Source organism: Ranitomeya imitator, chromosome 5 (assembly GCF_032444005.1).
Source record: "Ranitomeya imitator isolate aRanImi1 chromosome 5, aRanImi1.pri, whole genome shotgun sequence".
In the NCBI taxonomy this organism is placed as follows: domain Eukaryota; kingdom Metazoa; phylum Chordata; class Amphibia; order Anura; family Dendrobatidae; genus Ranitomeya; species Ranitomeya imitator.
In genome coordinates this window covers 435031415-435049095 of record NC_091286.1, presented here as the reverse complement: position 1 = coordinate 435049095, position 17681 = coordinate 435031415, and the positions used below count along the sequence as shown (strand labels likewise).

Here is a 17681-nt window from a genome sequence, read left to right as displayed (position 1 = left end):
TGATAGGGAATCTAGATTGTGACCCCCATCGGGGACAGTGATGATAATGTGTGGAAAATGTGTGCGCTGCGGAATATGTTAGTGCTATATAAAAATAAAGATTATTATTATTCTTTGTGTATTAGGCTAATAAAATTGTCATTTTTTTCCGTTTAAAAATTTAAGAAAAGAAAAATGGGTTGATGCAAAAGGTTGGGCACTCTTTGAGATTTGAATGCTCAGATAACTTTGTCAAAGGTTTCAGACCTTAATAAGCCTGTTAGGCTTAATTCAATTGAAAACGTGCTTATTTTCATGCTAATTAAAGCAGTTTAATATGAGAAAATCCATTTAAAAGCATGTTTAATTTAAATGTACTTAGTAAAGTCTTGCTGTATCTTAAAATAAGAAAAGGAGCATTATATGCACCTGGGTTTCCAGCAGCTGTAATGCTGAGTCTTGACTAGAGCACTTGGCCACCGCAACCAATAACTGGGCAAAGCAGTAGATAATATTCCTTTCTTGAATATACTTTGTAAATAATCTGGTTACTTTTCTGACCTTTAAAATTGTATCTTAGTCTACCTAGAATATTGTTCTTGCTAGTTGTTTTTGGTTCGAGGCTAGTGAATAGTGCACTAAACGAGAACCTATCGTCAAAATTATAAAAACTTAATAATTAAAAAGCTGAAAAAAAAATAAAGCCATTTGCAAATTGCCCACTTTCTGTGGAAAGTCACGCCCTGGCGAGCATACCAGAAGTTCCTTGTATGCCTAGAGGCAATACATCACTCCCCAGCACTGAACATGATCTTTTTCTCCTTCACAATGAGATCTTGCAAGTTACAGTATCATGAGCTCTGGCTGCTTAGGGCAGATAAATCATATGAAATAGTTAAGATACAGGAAAGATATATATCTTTGTACCCTGTTAGCCAGTAGATAGAAAAATATTTAAAATTGAGAGTCCCCAGTGGTTGATACCTTTTAATTGCTAGTTAACCATTAAAAGGTATCAATCACTAAGGACTCTCAATAGTGATGAAGAAGACTGTTGATAGAGAGTCTCAGCATCAGCTTAGGAGCTGGAGGAGAGGTGAAGTAGAAGGAGCTGCTCTCCATGAATGCGGCTGTTTAAAATGATGGCACAAGGGAATTAGCATTGTTATCCCAATAGCGAGAGTAGAGTGCAATCATGAAGTGCAGCTCCTTCTACTTCTTCTCCTTCTGCTCCTCGGTACATTCTGATTTAGGCTACTTTCACACTGGCGTTTTTTGCCAGACGTCGCAATGCGTGGTTTATGGCAAAAAACGCATCCTGCAAAGTTGTTTGCAAGATGCGTTTTTGCCCCATAGATTAACATTAGCGACGCATTGCGATGCTTTGACACATGTCGCAACCGTCGTGCGACGGTTGTGCCGTGTTGTGGCGGACCGCCGGGAGCAAAAAACGTTACATGCAAACGGAGAAATGCATCCACTGCCTCCGTTGTGCAGTGCGTTAAACGCTAGCGTCGGAATCTCTGCCCGACGCATTGCGACGGGGAGATTCTGACGCTAGTGTGAAAGTAGCCTTAGCCGACAAGCAACTGCATGTGATTCTGCTCTCGGTCCGTCCTTTGAGCAGCAAAGCATGCAACTCTGCCTTCTGCTGAACCAGCAGTGTATTAGCTCTACAATATGCTGCTGATCACATAATTCACCTAAGTACATAGCTCCTGCTATTCTACTGTATCCCCTCCACATTTAATCCACTGATTCACTGAGCCAGAGTAACTAATTATATATCACCTATATGTATGTGTATGTATTGTACAGGAAGTGTATATCGTAATTTACAGGAACATATTAACGATTATCTTGTGCTTTTTGGAATAATTCAAATATGTCAGAGTTATTTCTATCTAGATTAATGAGTCTAAAAAAGGCACAGTGGCTTTTCAAAGCTTGCATAATGTTATACTTTGTAATGCTTTTCTGATTTAATCAGACGCAAAGAAAATAATCATAATACTATCAAAAGACCATTGTTAAAACATTTTATAGACCACACTATTTGAAAGCAATAATTCTATTGGACATGAGCCAGCCTAAACCTCTCCTTGTACTGGAAGTTTTAGCTAAATAAAAAACACTGCAGCATTCAGCATTGGCTTATTTTTCCATTTAGTTCAGGGAAAGAATTCTTAGACTGCTTTCAGGAAATCTGTAATACTGGTGTATTCCAGTAGCCGTATTACATATGCAGTACGCAGACCTCTAGAACTTACTGTTGTCTAAAAGAGATCTTTATCTGCAACAGCAATTCCCAAAAAAGTATGCTGTATAAAAAGGAAATAAAATAAGAAATCAGAGCCATATTTTATTCACAACAGAACATAGTTAGGTCCATATATATTTGGACAGAGACAACATTTTTCTAATTTTGGTTATAGAAATTACCACAATGAATTTTAAATAATACAATTCAGATGCAGTTGAAGTTCAGTCTTTCAGCTTTCATTTGAGGGTATCCACATTAAAATTGGATGAAGGGTTTAAGAGTTTCAGCTCCTTAACATGTGAAACCCTGTTTTTAAAGAGACTAAAAGTAATTGGACAATTGTCTCCAAGGCTATTTCATGGACAGGTGTGGGCAATCCCTGGTTATGTCATTCTCAATTAAGCAGATAAAAGGCCTGGAGTTGATTTGAGGTGTGGTGCTTGCATTTGGAAGGTTTTGCTGTGAAGTAAACATGCGGTCAAAGGAGCTCTTCATGCAGGTGAAACAAGCCATCCTTAAGCTGCAAAAACAGAAAAACTCCATCCGAGAAATTACTACAATATTAGGAGTGGCAAAATCTACAGTTTGGTACATCCTGAGAAAGAAAGAAAGCACTGGTGAAGTCATCAATGCAAAAAGACCTGGGCGCCCACGGAAGACAACAGTGGTGGATGATCGCACAATAATCTCCATGGTGAAGAGAAACCCCTTCACAACAGCCAACCAAGTGAACAACACTCTCCAGGAGATAGACGTATCAATATCCAAATCTACCATTAAGAGAAGACTGCATGAAAGTAAATACAGAGGGTTGACTGCACGGTGCAAGCCACTCATAAGCATCAAGAATAAAAAGGCTAGACTGGACTTTGCTAAAAAAAACATCTAAAAAAGCCAGCACAGTTCTGGAAGAACATTCTTTTGACAGATTTAACCAAGATCAATCTCTACCAGAATGATGGAAAGAGAAAAGTATGGCAAAGGCGTGGTACAGCTCATGATCCAAAGCATACCACATCATCTGTAAAACACGGCGGAGGCAGTGTAATGACTTGGGCATGCATGGCTGCCCGTGGCACTGGGTCACTAGTGTTTATTGATGATGTGACACAGGACAGAAGCACCCGAATGAATTCTGATGTATTCAGAGACATACTATGTGCTCAGATCCAGCCAAATGCAGCCAAACTGATTGGTCGTCGTTTCATACTACAGATGGACAATGACCCAAAACATAAAACCAAAGCAACCCAGAAGTTTATTAAAGCAAAGAAGTGGAATATTCTTGATTGGCCAAGTTAGTCACCTGAACTCAACCCAATTGAGCATGCATTTCACTTGTTAAAGACTAAACTTCAGACAGAAAGGCCCACAAACAAACAGCAACTGAAAACCACCACAGTGAAAGCCTGGCAGAGCATCAAAAAGGAGGAAACACAGCGTCTGGTTATGTCCATGAGTTCAAGACTTCAGGCAGTCATTGCCAACAAAGGGTTTTCAACCAATCTGTCCAATTACTTTTGGTCCCTCTAAAAACAAGGTGGCACATGTTAAGGAGCTGAAACTCCTAAACCCTTCATCCAATTTTAATGTGGATACCCGCAAATGAAAGCTGAAAGTCTGAACTTCAACTGCATCTGAATTGTTTTGTTTAAAATTCATTGTGGTAATGTCTATAACCAAAATTAGAAAAATGTTGCCTCTGTCCAAATATATATGGATCTAACTGTAGGACACAGATCGGAAAGTTCGACATTAAATTTTATTTAAAAAGTATGATATGTAAATAGAGGCACACACTCAAGTGATACGATAAGTCTGTGCAAGGAAGAAGGCATCAGCCTGTAATTAAATAAATACCTACCGCTTTTTTCAGACTATGAGATGTACCTATGTTACTATGTTACCTGATAAAAAGACACACCCAGGTTTGGACAGCAGAAAATAGGAAAAAAATATTAGAATAAAAACTTTCCTGATTATGTAAAGATGTGGAGTGTTAATGTCACTCCTTGGTGGTCTACAGTGGTGCTCAATTCTTGGTGCTCTAGGGTAGAAGAGTAGGGTAATGATATTGTCACAGTGACTAGGGATGGTGTGCTCCTAACTGAACCCTCGAACTATGAGCACCCTAGTCTATCCCTGGCCCATGGATTACCCAGGAAGGTGGAGGTGCCAGGGTCACATACTTGGCGATACTACGCTTGAACAGACATAGGTTCCATCACCCGGTCTGTATAGGAGCAAACTCTGTTGCTTCACAGAGTCACCGGGATTAGAGATAACGCTGTGCTCTGTTAACCTCACAGAGGATCACAGCTCCCTAACGGAGCAGGTAGCATACAGTAGTCATACAGTCAGCAACTGCACACAAACAACTCCTCTCCAGAGGTGCCGGAATTCTAGTGGCTATACGCCAGCCCTAAATTCACACACACAAACTCTTCTCTGGAGGTGCCGGAATTCTAATGGCTATACAGCCGATCCTGAGCACATGCTGACACAGACCACAAAGTAGCTAAGCTCATACACTCATAGACATAAGTTGATACTAGTGCATAACCGTGCGGCCATGCAAACCTTTTATAGAGAAAGCTCTACAGGACCTTCCTAGTGGTCCAATAGGAACTGCTTCAGGACCTGGGCATGTGACACCCGACCTCCAGTGAGAGGTCATCCCTTGGGCATGCTTAGTAGCTGAAAAGCAGGACTTAGTCCCAGGAGCATCTGCTCGCCGCTGAACAGTGCTGGTTACAATGGCTGAGCCTGGAAGATCAGCAGTAACCAAGCGCACATTATGTGACTGATCCAGACGCAGGGACCGACGTCTCCGCTGAGCAGGCTCCACTGCGGATCTAGAAGAATGGGAGACGCAGCAGAGCTGGCTCGAGATTCCCCCTGTGCAGCAGCAGGAACTCGACACCTAACACTTTGCTATGCCTATATCTTATACCTTTTCTGTTTCCTACCCCATCCTGGGAGGAGTGAGCCTGAAGCGTATGCTATTATACTAACCAGACAGACAAGGGTTAAAAGACATTGATGAAAGAAAACAACAAACATACACATATACGCACAAAACAACAGAGTGTAACACAGGGGAGGGATAGGTAGGAGAAACCAAATAGGAGAGTATGAGGATAAGCATGCAAACCAACTCCAAGTAGAAGTCTCCTGAATAACTCTACAACCGCCAACTCCAAACACTAAATCCAAATGAATGGAAGGTATGAACATCTGCTGTTTCCCAAGCTGTTAGCTGTGTTCTGGCATGAGAAACAGCTTCTCTGACCTGCGGCAACAGTAAACAATATCGCAAGTCACAAAGCTGCGGTTCCCATGTTGTCAGACAGATGACAGCGTATGAGCCAGCAGCTGTGACCAGTGGTAAAAAAGGTTACAACTGGTCTGACATTGGCTAATGAGAGTACTACTACTCTCATCAGCGTACACCAGGTTCCAGTGATAGGAACAAGAGCAGACAACTGTGATGAGAGTATGACTCTCATTAGCAGATGCCTGAGCATTATAATAAAGATGTCAGTGTGGCATAGTGTAGTGCATGTGTATTTTACTGTACATTTAATTATTGAATAAATATATCATTTAAAAATATGGCATTAGGTCCTCCTTATTTTACTGGCATTGGGTCCCCCTTACTATCCAGCTGAGCGAAAGCAGACAGCTGGGGCTGGTGCTATTATTCTTGGAAAGGAGCCATAAAAATGGACCTTGCCAGGCTATTAATATCCATTCACACCTGTCTGTGTAGCCTTTAGTGGTTATTAAAATGATGGACCCCCAATAAATGGTGTGGAGTCCCCCTATATTCAATAACCAGCAAATGCTAAACAGACAGCTCTGGGCTGATATTAAGATCCTAGGAAGGGGCCATGGAAAATGACCCTCTCCAAGACTAGAAACACCAGCTCTCAGCTACTACAAAAATAGCCTATCGATTAGATGTGCCAATTCTGGATCTTAGCCTCAGCTCTTCTCATTTCCCCATGTGTGGTGGCAAGTGGAGTAATAGTTTTGGGGTTGATATCAGCTGTTTTATGGCCACTGACATCAATTTCAGGGGTTAGTAATGGAGAGGCATCTATAAGACACCCCAGTTGCTAACCACATAGTCATTTTTGTAATAAATACCCAGCCAGAATAAAGTCTTTTATTGAACCGCTTAGCCCGACATACAGAACACATTTAGCTGAGCATGAGATTGTGGCTGCATGTGATGAGCAGTAAACTTTACACCGCACCAGGGCAAATGGGGAGAGCCTGTCAAAGCACCAGATTTGGCGCATCTAATTGAGGAGCCTGTTCTGGATGACTGCGGGCTGCTATTTTTCAGCTGGGGAGGGTCAATATCTAGGGCTTCTCCCCACTATGAGAATACTAGCCCAAAGCTGTCTGCATCAGCTTGGCTGTCTGTCAAAAATGGATGTGATCCCACACCATTTCTTTTAAATATTTATTGAAATCATTAAAGAAATGGTGTAGGGGCTAGGGACCCCTCTATTTTTGTTAACAAGCTAAGATAAAGCTGACAACTGAGAGCTGCAGCCCGCAGCTGTCACCTTTACCTGCGCTGAATATCAAAAATAGAGAAGACAGCACTTTTCTATTTATTTTTTACAATACTTAACATGGCTGTGACCAGCCGGAAGTGGCCTTACAGTCAAAGCTTGTTGACTCACTGCACTGCAGCCTTTCAACAAACTTTATTCGGACATCCGAACCTGAACAGTAACACAGACTTCGGGTGAAGTATTTTTTGGGTCCGTGCACAGACACTAAGTGTCCGGTATGGACTCCCACCTTTTCTTATCGGTTTCGTCCATCCCTATTCTTTACCTAACCTGCTAACAAGCTCAGCTCAATCTCTCCCACTCAGCATTAATTCTACAGATCGAGAGAACTATGCAGCTGCTTCATTATCTTTGAGATTTGAGTACAGAGCTTATGAGTGCTTTAACCTCAGATTTAAAGGGAACCTGTGACCCCGTTTTTTCAGATTGAGATATAAATACTGTTAAATAGGGCCTGCGCTGTGCGTTACTATAGTGTATGTAGTGTACCCTGATTCCCCACCTATGCTGAGAAATACATTACCAAAGTCGCCGTTTTCGCCTGTCAATCAGGCTGGTCAGGTCGGGTGGGCGTGGTGACATCGCTCTTTTCTTCCCCAGCTTTCCGTTGGTGGCGTAGTGGTGTGCGCATGTCGCAGTGACGAATCCACTGCGCGCACATGAAGAAGCAGCGCGCGATCTGCGCTATTACCCCCTGTCATCGGTGGGGGCGGCCATCTTCCTGGGGCCGCGCGTGCGCAGATGGAGTGCTCTGCTGCACGGGGCTTCAGGAAAATGGCTGCGGGATGCCGCGCGTGCGCAGAAGAGATCGCGGCGGCCATTTTCCCAAAGCCGATATTGGAATTCCCAGGGTTGATGTCCAACATTATAGCTACCTGCCCCCACCAGACATGTCAAGGTGGAGGCAGAGAGAGGCCAGGTCATTGGATTTAGATGATCTGAGAATTCCAGTACAAAAATGCAGATATAAATCTTTAATTAAAAATATAATTAATTTAGAAATTGATCTCAGAAAAACACCTTAAAAAAAGTTGTGACAGGGTTAACAAAAGCCTGAAAAAATGTGTGGAAGTCATGAAAAACAGCTGGACGGTCAATTTTAAACTAACATTGATTGCATATAAAAAAGCATGAACAACTTCGAGTAATATTCACACACAAAATTCATTTAATTGCATTCCATAGATCATTTGACACACGCCATTGTCCACAAGTTTTCTGTGTGTTTTAAGTTGTGTAGACAACATCAGATCTTCAGGTCTATTCAAATTCAATGCTAGATTAGGGTTCTTGGAAGACAAGAGATGATGTTGCTATTACAATTGTTGGAACTGTGCATATGTGAAATAATTATTTTCTTCTGCTTTACAGGTTTTCAACCCATTTTATGTGTTCCAAGTCTATTCTTTAAGTATATGGATAGCTACATCATACTATGAATATAGCTCAGCTATTTTATTTATGACCATCTTGTCCATTTCTGCAACAGTGTATAATTTAAGAAAGGTATGTGTGCTTGTGTTTAAAAAAAACAGTGTTATATTCCATTTTCATAAAAAAAAAATATATTTACACATCTTTTTCATTTTAGCAATCAGTCAAACTGCACAGAATGTCAGCATCCTACAACAGCATTTTGGTTTCAGTGCTTCATAAAAATGGAGGTAACGGTTACAGAGAATATTAATTTACTGATTAGTAACATGTAGCTATGTAGTAATGTGTATGTCAGTAGTGTTTTTTCTTTTTAATTTATAGTTTTTTAAATGTACATTGAAATAAATATGCAAAAGTATAATTATGTAAAAGTAGTACCTTCTAGTACAAAATACAGAATGACGTAAGTATCTTATACACGTTAATCTAGGTAATGTATACATTTGCCTAATAACAGGCAACTATTGCATAATAAAAGAATTCACAACTCCTCAATAAACAAAAATTGCAATCTGTGGTTCCACCTCTATTTGTTTGAATACAAAAGCTGAATATACTGGTTATTAAATGTCCCACTTAGCAGCTTAGCAGTCTGGAGTTCAAATTGTCCAAATAGTGAGTGAATTAATCCAGACTCAACACACTCTCTGACAATCATGCTGTGGGTTGCTGGTATCCATGTAAATGGTCTGAAATAGATAGGGTACTTGGAGTAAAATGAATCTGACACTCCCTGTAGAGAACTTTCAGTGTAGATTTTAAAGCTGTCGGTGTCATTTAATAATTTCTCCTATAGCGCCAAGGATCTTATCCCTGTTCTGACCGGCAGCACTATAACAAACTGGAAGTTATGCAGACTGCTCCGAGATTTGTCATGTCACCCAACTGCGGAAGGTTCAAACAACAAAAGAAAACTAGTGATCACTATCGGCATAGTTTTGGCAGTTCTCTTGAGACTTTTTGCAGCAGTAGTGCATACACCTGAGTGGGAGCTCCAGATTTTGTTTTCTATTTGACAGTTTTTTGTTCATTTATTCACAATTCCTATTTCGAATCACCAGCCATTCCAATAATCTGCACCAGTTCTATGTGGGTCACATGCCATACATCATTTACATAATGTCACGCTGTAGTACTGAGGGTTAATGCAGAGTAACACAAACTCCACTAGATGGTAACAGAGTGGAGAGTGAGCTGAATATCCTGCTATGAAGTAGACCAACAGTAATACAGAAGGGCTACAACTGCGTGGCAGCGGAGTAGTCAGAGAGCCGTGTCAATACCAGAAGATAATGCAGTATCAAAGTGAAAACCAGGGAGCAGAGTTAGATGGAAGCAAAAGGTCACTACTGGCCAGTAGCAGAGATACCCGGATACACAGAATCATGTCAGAGCCAAGCTAAAGTCAATAATGGGGAATCCAAACACACAGGGGATGAGTAGGTTGAAGGTCAATAGACATGGGTCGGGCCAGATGGGTCGGGCAGGACAGATCACAGGAACTCACCAGAGCAATCTAGCACACCAAAGGCAAGCAATATAACTGGCACTGTACTCAGGTTGCAGCACCAAGATTTTGCAGACCAGACATGCGAACGAGGCCGGGAAAGTTAACACTTGATATGATCAGACCGGGAAAGGTAAGACAAAACCAGAACCCGGCCTGGATCATGACAGTACCCTCCTTTCACTTGTAGCCACCGGACCCCCTGGTTTCCCAGGAAAATGTGTATGTAAAGCACTCACCAACCAATCAGCATGGATTGATCGTGCTGGGACCCAAGATCGATCCTTCAGACCACAACCCCTCCAATGTACCAAGTGCTGAAGTGAGCTGCAAAATACGTTCAACTTCATATTCTGTTTGTTCATCTACAGAAACGGGAGGCAGAGGAGGTGGAGACTTAGTAGAGGAAGGTACAAACGATTTAAGAAGGGACCTATGAAATACATTGGAGATATGAAGCGACGGAGGCAAGCGTAAGCGAAAGGCAACTGGGTTGACAACCTCAATGATATCATAAGGACCAATAAACTTGAGACCCAGCTTAACAGAGGGAAGTTTCAGATGTATGTTCTTGGTAGACTACCACACTTTATCTCCTACCAGAAACTTAGGTTCTACAGATCGTCACTTATCAGCAAAATGTTTTTGTTTGCCTTTAGCCACCTCAATGCCCCTCTGAACCTCCCTCCAAACCTTCCCCAACTGTTGAACCACCGAATCAGCCCCTAGACACCCCGAATCCAGCCTGGAAATTTCCCCAAAATTGGGGTGAAAACCATAAATACAGAAAGATGGAGAGGTACCAGTGGATTGATTAACCCGATTATTGAATGCAAACTCAGCCACGGGCAATGAGGAAGACCAATCATCCTGCTGAGACATGGCAAGACACCGTAAAATCTGCTCCAGAGACTGATTGGTCCTCTCCACCAAAGCAGTCTAGCAATAGCTCTCCTGGTAGCCGAGATTCCAGGATGCCCAATGAGAGAAGAGTCGTGAAACTCGCAAATAACCCTCAACCGATACTGAACTGGGATGAAAAGGATTGTTATCAGGCAATGACGGAGGAGCAAGAGACTGTGCCTTAGGAATTTCAAGCTCCAATTCAGAGGACACCCCAGCAATGACTACCCCATGCTGAAGAATGGAGGAAGGAGGTTCGAGAGGTGAAATCGGATCCCAGCTGCAAGATAAGGCATCTGCCTTGACATACTTGGAATCGGGCCGAAAGGTGATAGCCTGTCTAAGATATAAACGTTTGCCAGACTCAATGTAAGACAAAACCTAAAAGAAACAAAATGAGCAAAAACCCTACTGCAACTAAATAAGTTAAAAGCAAGTGCATTTAAATAACATAGAGTTCTTAGTAATACTGTTTTTGATCAAAAATAGCATAAAAGCCATCCCACCATTGACAAGATGACTCTGATCGGGACAGTCCTACACTATCTAATATTAAAAACTTTAATATGTGTCAGAGTTGACCTCAGTGTGTGAATTAAGGCAGACAAAAGGACCAGGTCCCAACCAGTGGACACCAGTCCAAGGAAGCCTTTAAATGTAATTTCCAGCTCAGGAAAGGGAGGCCACACATCGGCTTGCACAGAATTAAAAAAATAAAAAGAAAAAATACAAAAATTGAGCTTGTTTTGAGTAGGTATACAAGCAGCACATAAATGAATGTTCACATTGGCCATCAAAACCCTGTTGCAACTAAATAAGCAAAAAGCAAGTGCATTTAAATAACACAGAGAAAAATGTTGCTTTTATGCTATTTTTGTATGTTGTGGGTTTTGTATGTTTTTTGGCCGTTGTGAACATGCATTTATGTGCTGTATGTATACCAACTAAAAACAAGCTCTATTTTTGCGTTTTTTCTTTGTATTTTTGCATTCTGTGCAAGCTGGGGTGTGGGCTCCCTCTCCTGGGCTGGAAATTACATTTAAAGGCTTTCCTAGACTGGTGTCCACTGGTTGGGACCCGGTCCTTTGTCTGCCCTTATTCACACACTGAGGTCAACTCTGACACATGGTGAGATTTTTAATATTAGTCACCTTGTCGACGGTGGGATTGCTTTTATGCTATTTTTAATCAAAAACAGTAATACTAAGAACACTGTGTTATTTAAATGCACTTGCTTTTTCAATGTGAGACAAGTTCTTGTGGTCCGCAATCACCGTGACCTGATGAACAGCCCTCTCCAAAAAGTGCCTCCATTCTTCAAAAGCCAATTTTATGGCCAACAACACCTGATTACTGACATCATAATTTCTTTCCGCAGGAGAAAATTTTCTGTAAAAAAGGCACATGATCTTAAATTAGTCAACATGACAGGTCCTTGAGACAGGTCCTTGAGACAGCACTGCCCCCACACCCTCCTCCTATGCATTCACCTCTACAATAAATGGTTCTGATGGATCGGGCTGAAACCACACAGGAGCTGGCATAAAACACTTCTTCAAAGTTGAAAATGCTTCAACTGCCTGAGACAACCAGACTTTAATATCTGCCCCCTTACGAGTGAGATCGGTGAGTGGCTTGACCACCTGAGAAAACCCCTTGATAAATTTACGATATTAGTTTTGGCGAAGCCCAAAAATGCTGAAGATTGACATCTCTGGACTGCACCCAATCAACAATGGCCTGTAACTTTTCGAGGTCCATATGAAACCCATTGGCAGAGAGGATGAACTCCAGAAAGGAAAGCTCATGAACACAAAATAAACACTTCTCATGTTTAGCGAACAGGGAGTTCTCCCATAACCTAAGTGCGGTTCGCACATAGCTGAACCATGTGAGATTCTTTGTCAGGTGAAACAATGAGAATGTCATCTAGATATACAACCATAAAGCGCCCAATGAAATAAAAAACTAACATCATTAATGAAGTTTTGAAACATAGCAGGTGCGTTCATAAGGCCAAAGGGCATGACTAAGTTTTCAAGAAAACCCTCAGAGGTGAGAAATGTCATTTTCCACTTGTCCCCTTCCTGAATACAGATAAGGTTATGTGCTTCCCTTAGATCCATCATGGAAAACCATTTAGCCTCAAGAAATTAGTTGTAAAGATCTGGAATGAGCGGTAGGGGTAGGTATTTCTCACCATAATTTCATTTAGTTCCCGAAAAACGAGGCAAGGGCGTAAACCACCATCTTTCTTTTCAACAAAAAAGAATCCAGCAGCCACAGGTGATACAGAGGGACAGATGTGTCCTTTGCTTAAACTTTCAGATATATAATCTTTCATAGTGGTGCTTTCCGGGCCAGAAAGATTGTACAAATTGGCCTTGGGCAACTTAGCACCTGGAATCACATAGTAGTAATAATCATAGGGGCGATGTGGTGGCAAGACCTCAGCCTCTCTCTCAGAAAACACGTCTCCAAAATCTTTCAGGTACTCTGGAATACCCTCCAGATTAACGGAAGACACTAGAACAGCAGAAAGACAACCATTAGAACAATTAGGACCCCATTTAACAATGTCCTGAGATTCAAGGTCAATAACAGGATTATGCAACTGTAAGCAGGGGAATTCCAACACCATTCCTGCAGGAAGGTTATAGAGGAAATAGAATGAAATTCGTTCCTGGGGTAAGGAACCCACCTTGAGGAGAAACTCCTCAGAGACAAACTTGAGCACATTTTGAGCCAATGGTGTCTTATCAATGGCAATGATATGGATGGAAGTCTTTAACCTAACTGTCCCTAACTTACTCTTGGACACCAGACTAGAGTCATTAAAGTTCATAGATGACCCACAGTCGACAAAAGCTGAAGTGGGTGCGTAACCATGTCCACAACAAAATTCCACCTCTAACAGAATCTTTTGAAATGAGGAATATGGTACCTGGGAGTCTGGGTGACCTCCTCGACAATCACCCTGACTTAAGCATTCCCTGGCAACTGGTTAGTCAGTGGGCAAGAAGGGCAGTCCTTCTTCCATTGCCCCAGACTTCCACAGTAGAAACATTGTCTCCCTTCGCGTCGCCGCTTCCTCTCCTTCTCCTTGAGGTTAGTGGCCCCCACCTTCATAGGTTCTATATACGGCATCATCTCGGACTTAGCAGGGTGTACTGGATTCTCTCGCTGGGTTACTCTTCTCTCCCGCAATCTCCGATCCATGCAAATGGCCTAAGTCATTGCCTCCTCCAAAGAACTAGGTGGCGGATGGAGAGAAAGAGCATCCTTGAGATTATCCGAAACTCCTCTCCTGAACTGTCATCTCAAGGCAGCGTAATTCCAAGACACCTCGGTGGACCACCATCTATACTCAGAACAATACCATTCAGCATTGAGTTTACCCTGGGAGAGACCCATGCTCGTGTCCTCTGCCACTCTGACCCGGTCTGGTTTGTCATAAATCAGTCCTTAAGCCTCAAAGAACCTATCCACAAACATATGTTCAGGGGCAGTAACAGTTAAAGAAAAAGCGCAAGTTTGATAACCCTCCTGAAGTAAGGAAATAGTAATTCCCACCCATTGATTCTCATTTCCAGAGGACCTGGGTGTTAGGTGTTGAGTTCCCGCCGCTGCACAGGGGAAATCTCAAACCATGTTCACTGCAGTCTCCCATTCTACGCCAGCCGCAGCAGAACCTGCTCAGCAGAGACGTCGATCCCAGCATCTGGCTCAAGCTGATACTGTGCACTTGGTTACTGCTGCCTTTCCAGGCTCTGTCTCTGTAGCCAGCACTGATCAGCAGCGAGCAGGCGTTTCAGGGACTAAGTCCTGCTTTTCCCACACTGACCATGCCACGGGACAACCTCCCTTTAGAGGTCGGGGGTCAGATGCTCAGGTCCTGTTGCGGCTCCTATTGGACCATCAGGAAGGTCCCGGAGTGCTACTACTATAAAAGATTTGCATGGCCGCTCGACCATGCGCTAGTGTAAACTTGTTAACTTGTGTGTGTGTGGATGTATGCCTGTCGATGGATGAAAGCTCCTAATCATTCCCATCCCTAGAGTTGTTGTCTGCTCGCGAATGGTGGAGCTACCTAGCATCTGACAGTGCTATCCTGCACATTAGCACAAGATACTGAATCTAGTTAGCAACGACTGCCAGTGCGGTGCCGTGTGCAGATAGTGCACTTTCCTGGCCCTAGTTAGGGTGGTTAGTGGCGTCCGCCAAAGCGGCGCTGCACGCACTCTTGTGCGGTAAATGTTTAGCTTAGTTGATTCCCTGGCACCACATTAGTGGTGTCGAGCGCAAGAGATCTAGAGGGACTCTTACCCTGAGTTTTGGGGCAGAGTGCTGTGTCGCCTTGCTTGCGCTCTCTGTGCGGTATCGCGGCCCTGTGATGCAACAGGGTTCACTTCCTTCATACTGGGTGAAGCAAACCCGTGTGTACTCACATAATACTGCCATATAGTCCGTCATTACCAAGCAGCAGGTGTATTAGCTGCACGGTGGACGCCTGGACTGTGAAAGCGCCTTATATCATCTCTAATTATTATTTTGTGCCTTCCGCCAGTCCTAACACAGGGTCTAAAGGAAAAAAAATAGCTGGCAACTCTCTCTGAATGTATGAAACTTCTCCTTCTCTCCGGAGAAAGTATCTGGGAGACTGATCGTAGGTTCAGGAGAGTGTAAAGAAATATCAATGGGGTCAGAGTACCTAATGGCTGATTGTATCATAGAACCCTGAAACGACTTAACAGCTTCAGTAAGTTCCCCCTGGAGTTTGTTATGGGAAGTGGCAAGGGCTCTATGTTCCACTGCCAAATCCTGCATCATTTGGGTGAAATTTGACATCAGATCTGCAAGAGTACAAAGTGGATCCATAGAGAGAGGAAAAAAATGTGTGGCCAGTTATAAAGTCACGCTGTAGTACTAAGGGTTAATGCAGAGTAACACAAACTCCACTAGATGGCAACAGATTGGAGAATGAGCAGAATATCCTGCTTTGAAGCAGACCCACAGTAATACAGCGGGGCTACTACGTGGCAGCGGAGTAGTCAGAGAGCGGAGTCAATAACAGATGATAACACAGTATCAAAGGGAAAACCAAAGAACAGAGTCAGATGGAAGCAATAGGTCAGTACCTGCCAGTATCAGAGATACCAGAGATACACAGAATCAGGTCAGAGCCAAGCTAAAGTCAATACTGGGGAATCCAAGCATACAGGGGATGAAGGAGCAGGGATGGGTAGGTTGAAGGTCAACAGACATGGGTCCGGTCAGATAAACGCAACAGAGCCAGATAGCATGCCGAAGGCAAGCAATATAACTGGCACTACACACAGGTTGCAGCACCAAGATATAGCAGACCAGACATGGGAACGAGGCAGGGAAAGTTAACCCCTGACATGATCAGACCAGGAAAGGAAAGACAAAACCAAAACCTGACCTGGATCATGACACATAACTAGCTTATTTAGTGATGGTGGCATATTTCCTGAAAAAGGTGTGTGTGACATTATAGTTTATCTCTGGACTCTATTAAACCCCTTTTTTGCACTTTAACACAAATAATGTTCAATTAACTTGAGAATATATAGCTATGGAAAAACAGTAATTGATGGTCACTAGGAGCACATTTGATAATAAATAGCACAAACAAATTTTTGTGATTTCTTTAATTTTTTTTATCCAGAAATTATGACTTTTAGCCTTTTAAGATAAGGCACAACATTCTGTTCTTCCTGGTAGATTTGTGAGAATGACTGTAATTTCATGCATGAGGCCCAACTCAGAATTCACCTGCCTAGTCCTATGGTCTACAGCAAACCTAATTGACTATGCATTTTTTTAAATGATACATGCAGGTCCTGGACTTGATGACGGACATTTCATTCTTGTAGCAACACAACCGTATGTGTGCCTCCCATCAATTTTGTTTGGTCTTATGGTGTCCAGACAATAGGAAACTGAGAATCAGGATTGTATTCCTCAATTGATCATCCTCTCCATCTACGTGACTTTGTGCCAAGAGCTGACACTGTTGAATGAAGAACATGTATTGCAGAATTATAATGTTGTAGCTAAAGCAATTGCAAGAGGTACCACATAACCAGAAGAATTAGGCATTACTAATATGTATTGAATTTTGAACCTGAAATACTTGAAGAAGTGATTAGAGTTGAGCGACTTTTACTTTTTTCGGATCAAAAGTCGGGTCGGGTGAAATCGGCCGATTATTGCTAAAAGTCCACGGCCGACTGAAACACTAAACCCAATGCAAGTCAATGGGGAATCAAAGTCGGCAGTGAGTGGAGGACAGGAAAACACCTACAGTGCCCATTTTAACCCCTTTACCCCCAAGGGTGGTTTGCACGTTAATGACCGGGCCAATTTTTACAATTCTGACCACTGTCCCTTTGTGAGGTTATAACTCTGGAACGCTTCAACGGATCCCAGTGATTCTGACATTGTTTTCTCGTGACATATTGTACTTCATGAGAATGGTAAAAATTCTTTGATAGTACCTGCGTTTATTTGTGAAAAAAATGGAAATTTGGCGAAAATTATAAAAATTTAGCAATTTTCCAACTTTGAATTTTTATGCAATTAAATCACAGAGATATGTCACACAAAATACTTAATAAGTAACATTTCCCACATGTCTACTTTACATCAGCACAATTTTGGAACCAAAATTTTTTTTTGTTAGGGAGTTATAAGGGTTAAAAGTTGACCAGCAATTTCTCATTTCTACAACACCATTTTTTTTTAGGGACCACATCTCATTTGAAGTCATTTTGAGGGATCTATATGATAGAAAATACCCAAGTGTGACACCATTCTAAAAACTACACCCCTCAAGGTGCTCAAAACCATATTCAAGAAGTTTATTAACCCTTCTGGTGCTTCACAGGAATTTTTTGAATGTTTAAATAAAAATGAACATTTAACTTTTTTTCACAAAAAATTTAATTCAGCTCCAATTTGTTTAATTTTACCAAGG

General features: G+C 42.1%; 1 protein-coding gene across 1 annotated transcript in view; it reads left to right on the top strand.

Moving 5' to 3' along the window:
* LOC138638114 (probable cation-transporting ATPase 13A4) overlaps positions 1 to 17681 on the top strand; it is a 385556-nt gene that overhangs the window by 90510 nt on the left and 277365 nt on the right. Inside the window, exons 7-8 of the mRNA XM_069727134.1 lie at positions 8206 to 8340; positions 8426 to 8498. Of these exons, the coding sequence (XP_069583235.1) occupies positions 8206 to 8340; positions 8426 to 8498 (208 nt within the window). The remainder of the gene's footprint in view (positions 1 to 8205; positions 8341 to 8425; positions 8499 to 17681) is intronic.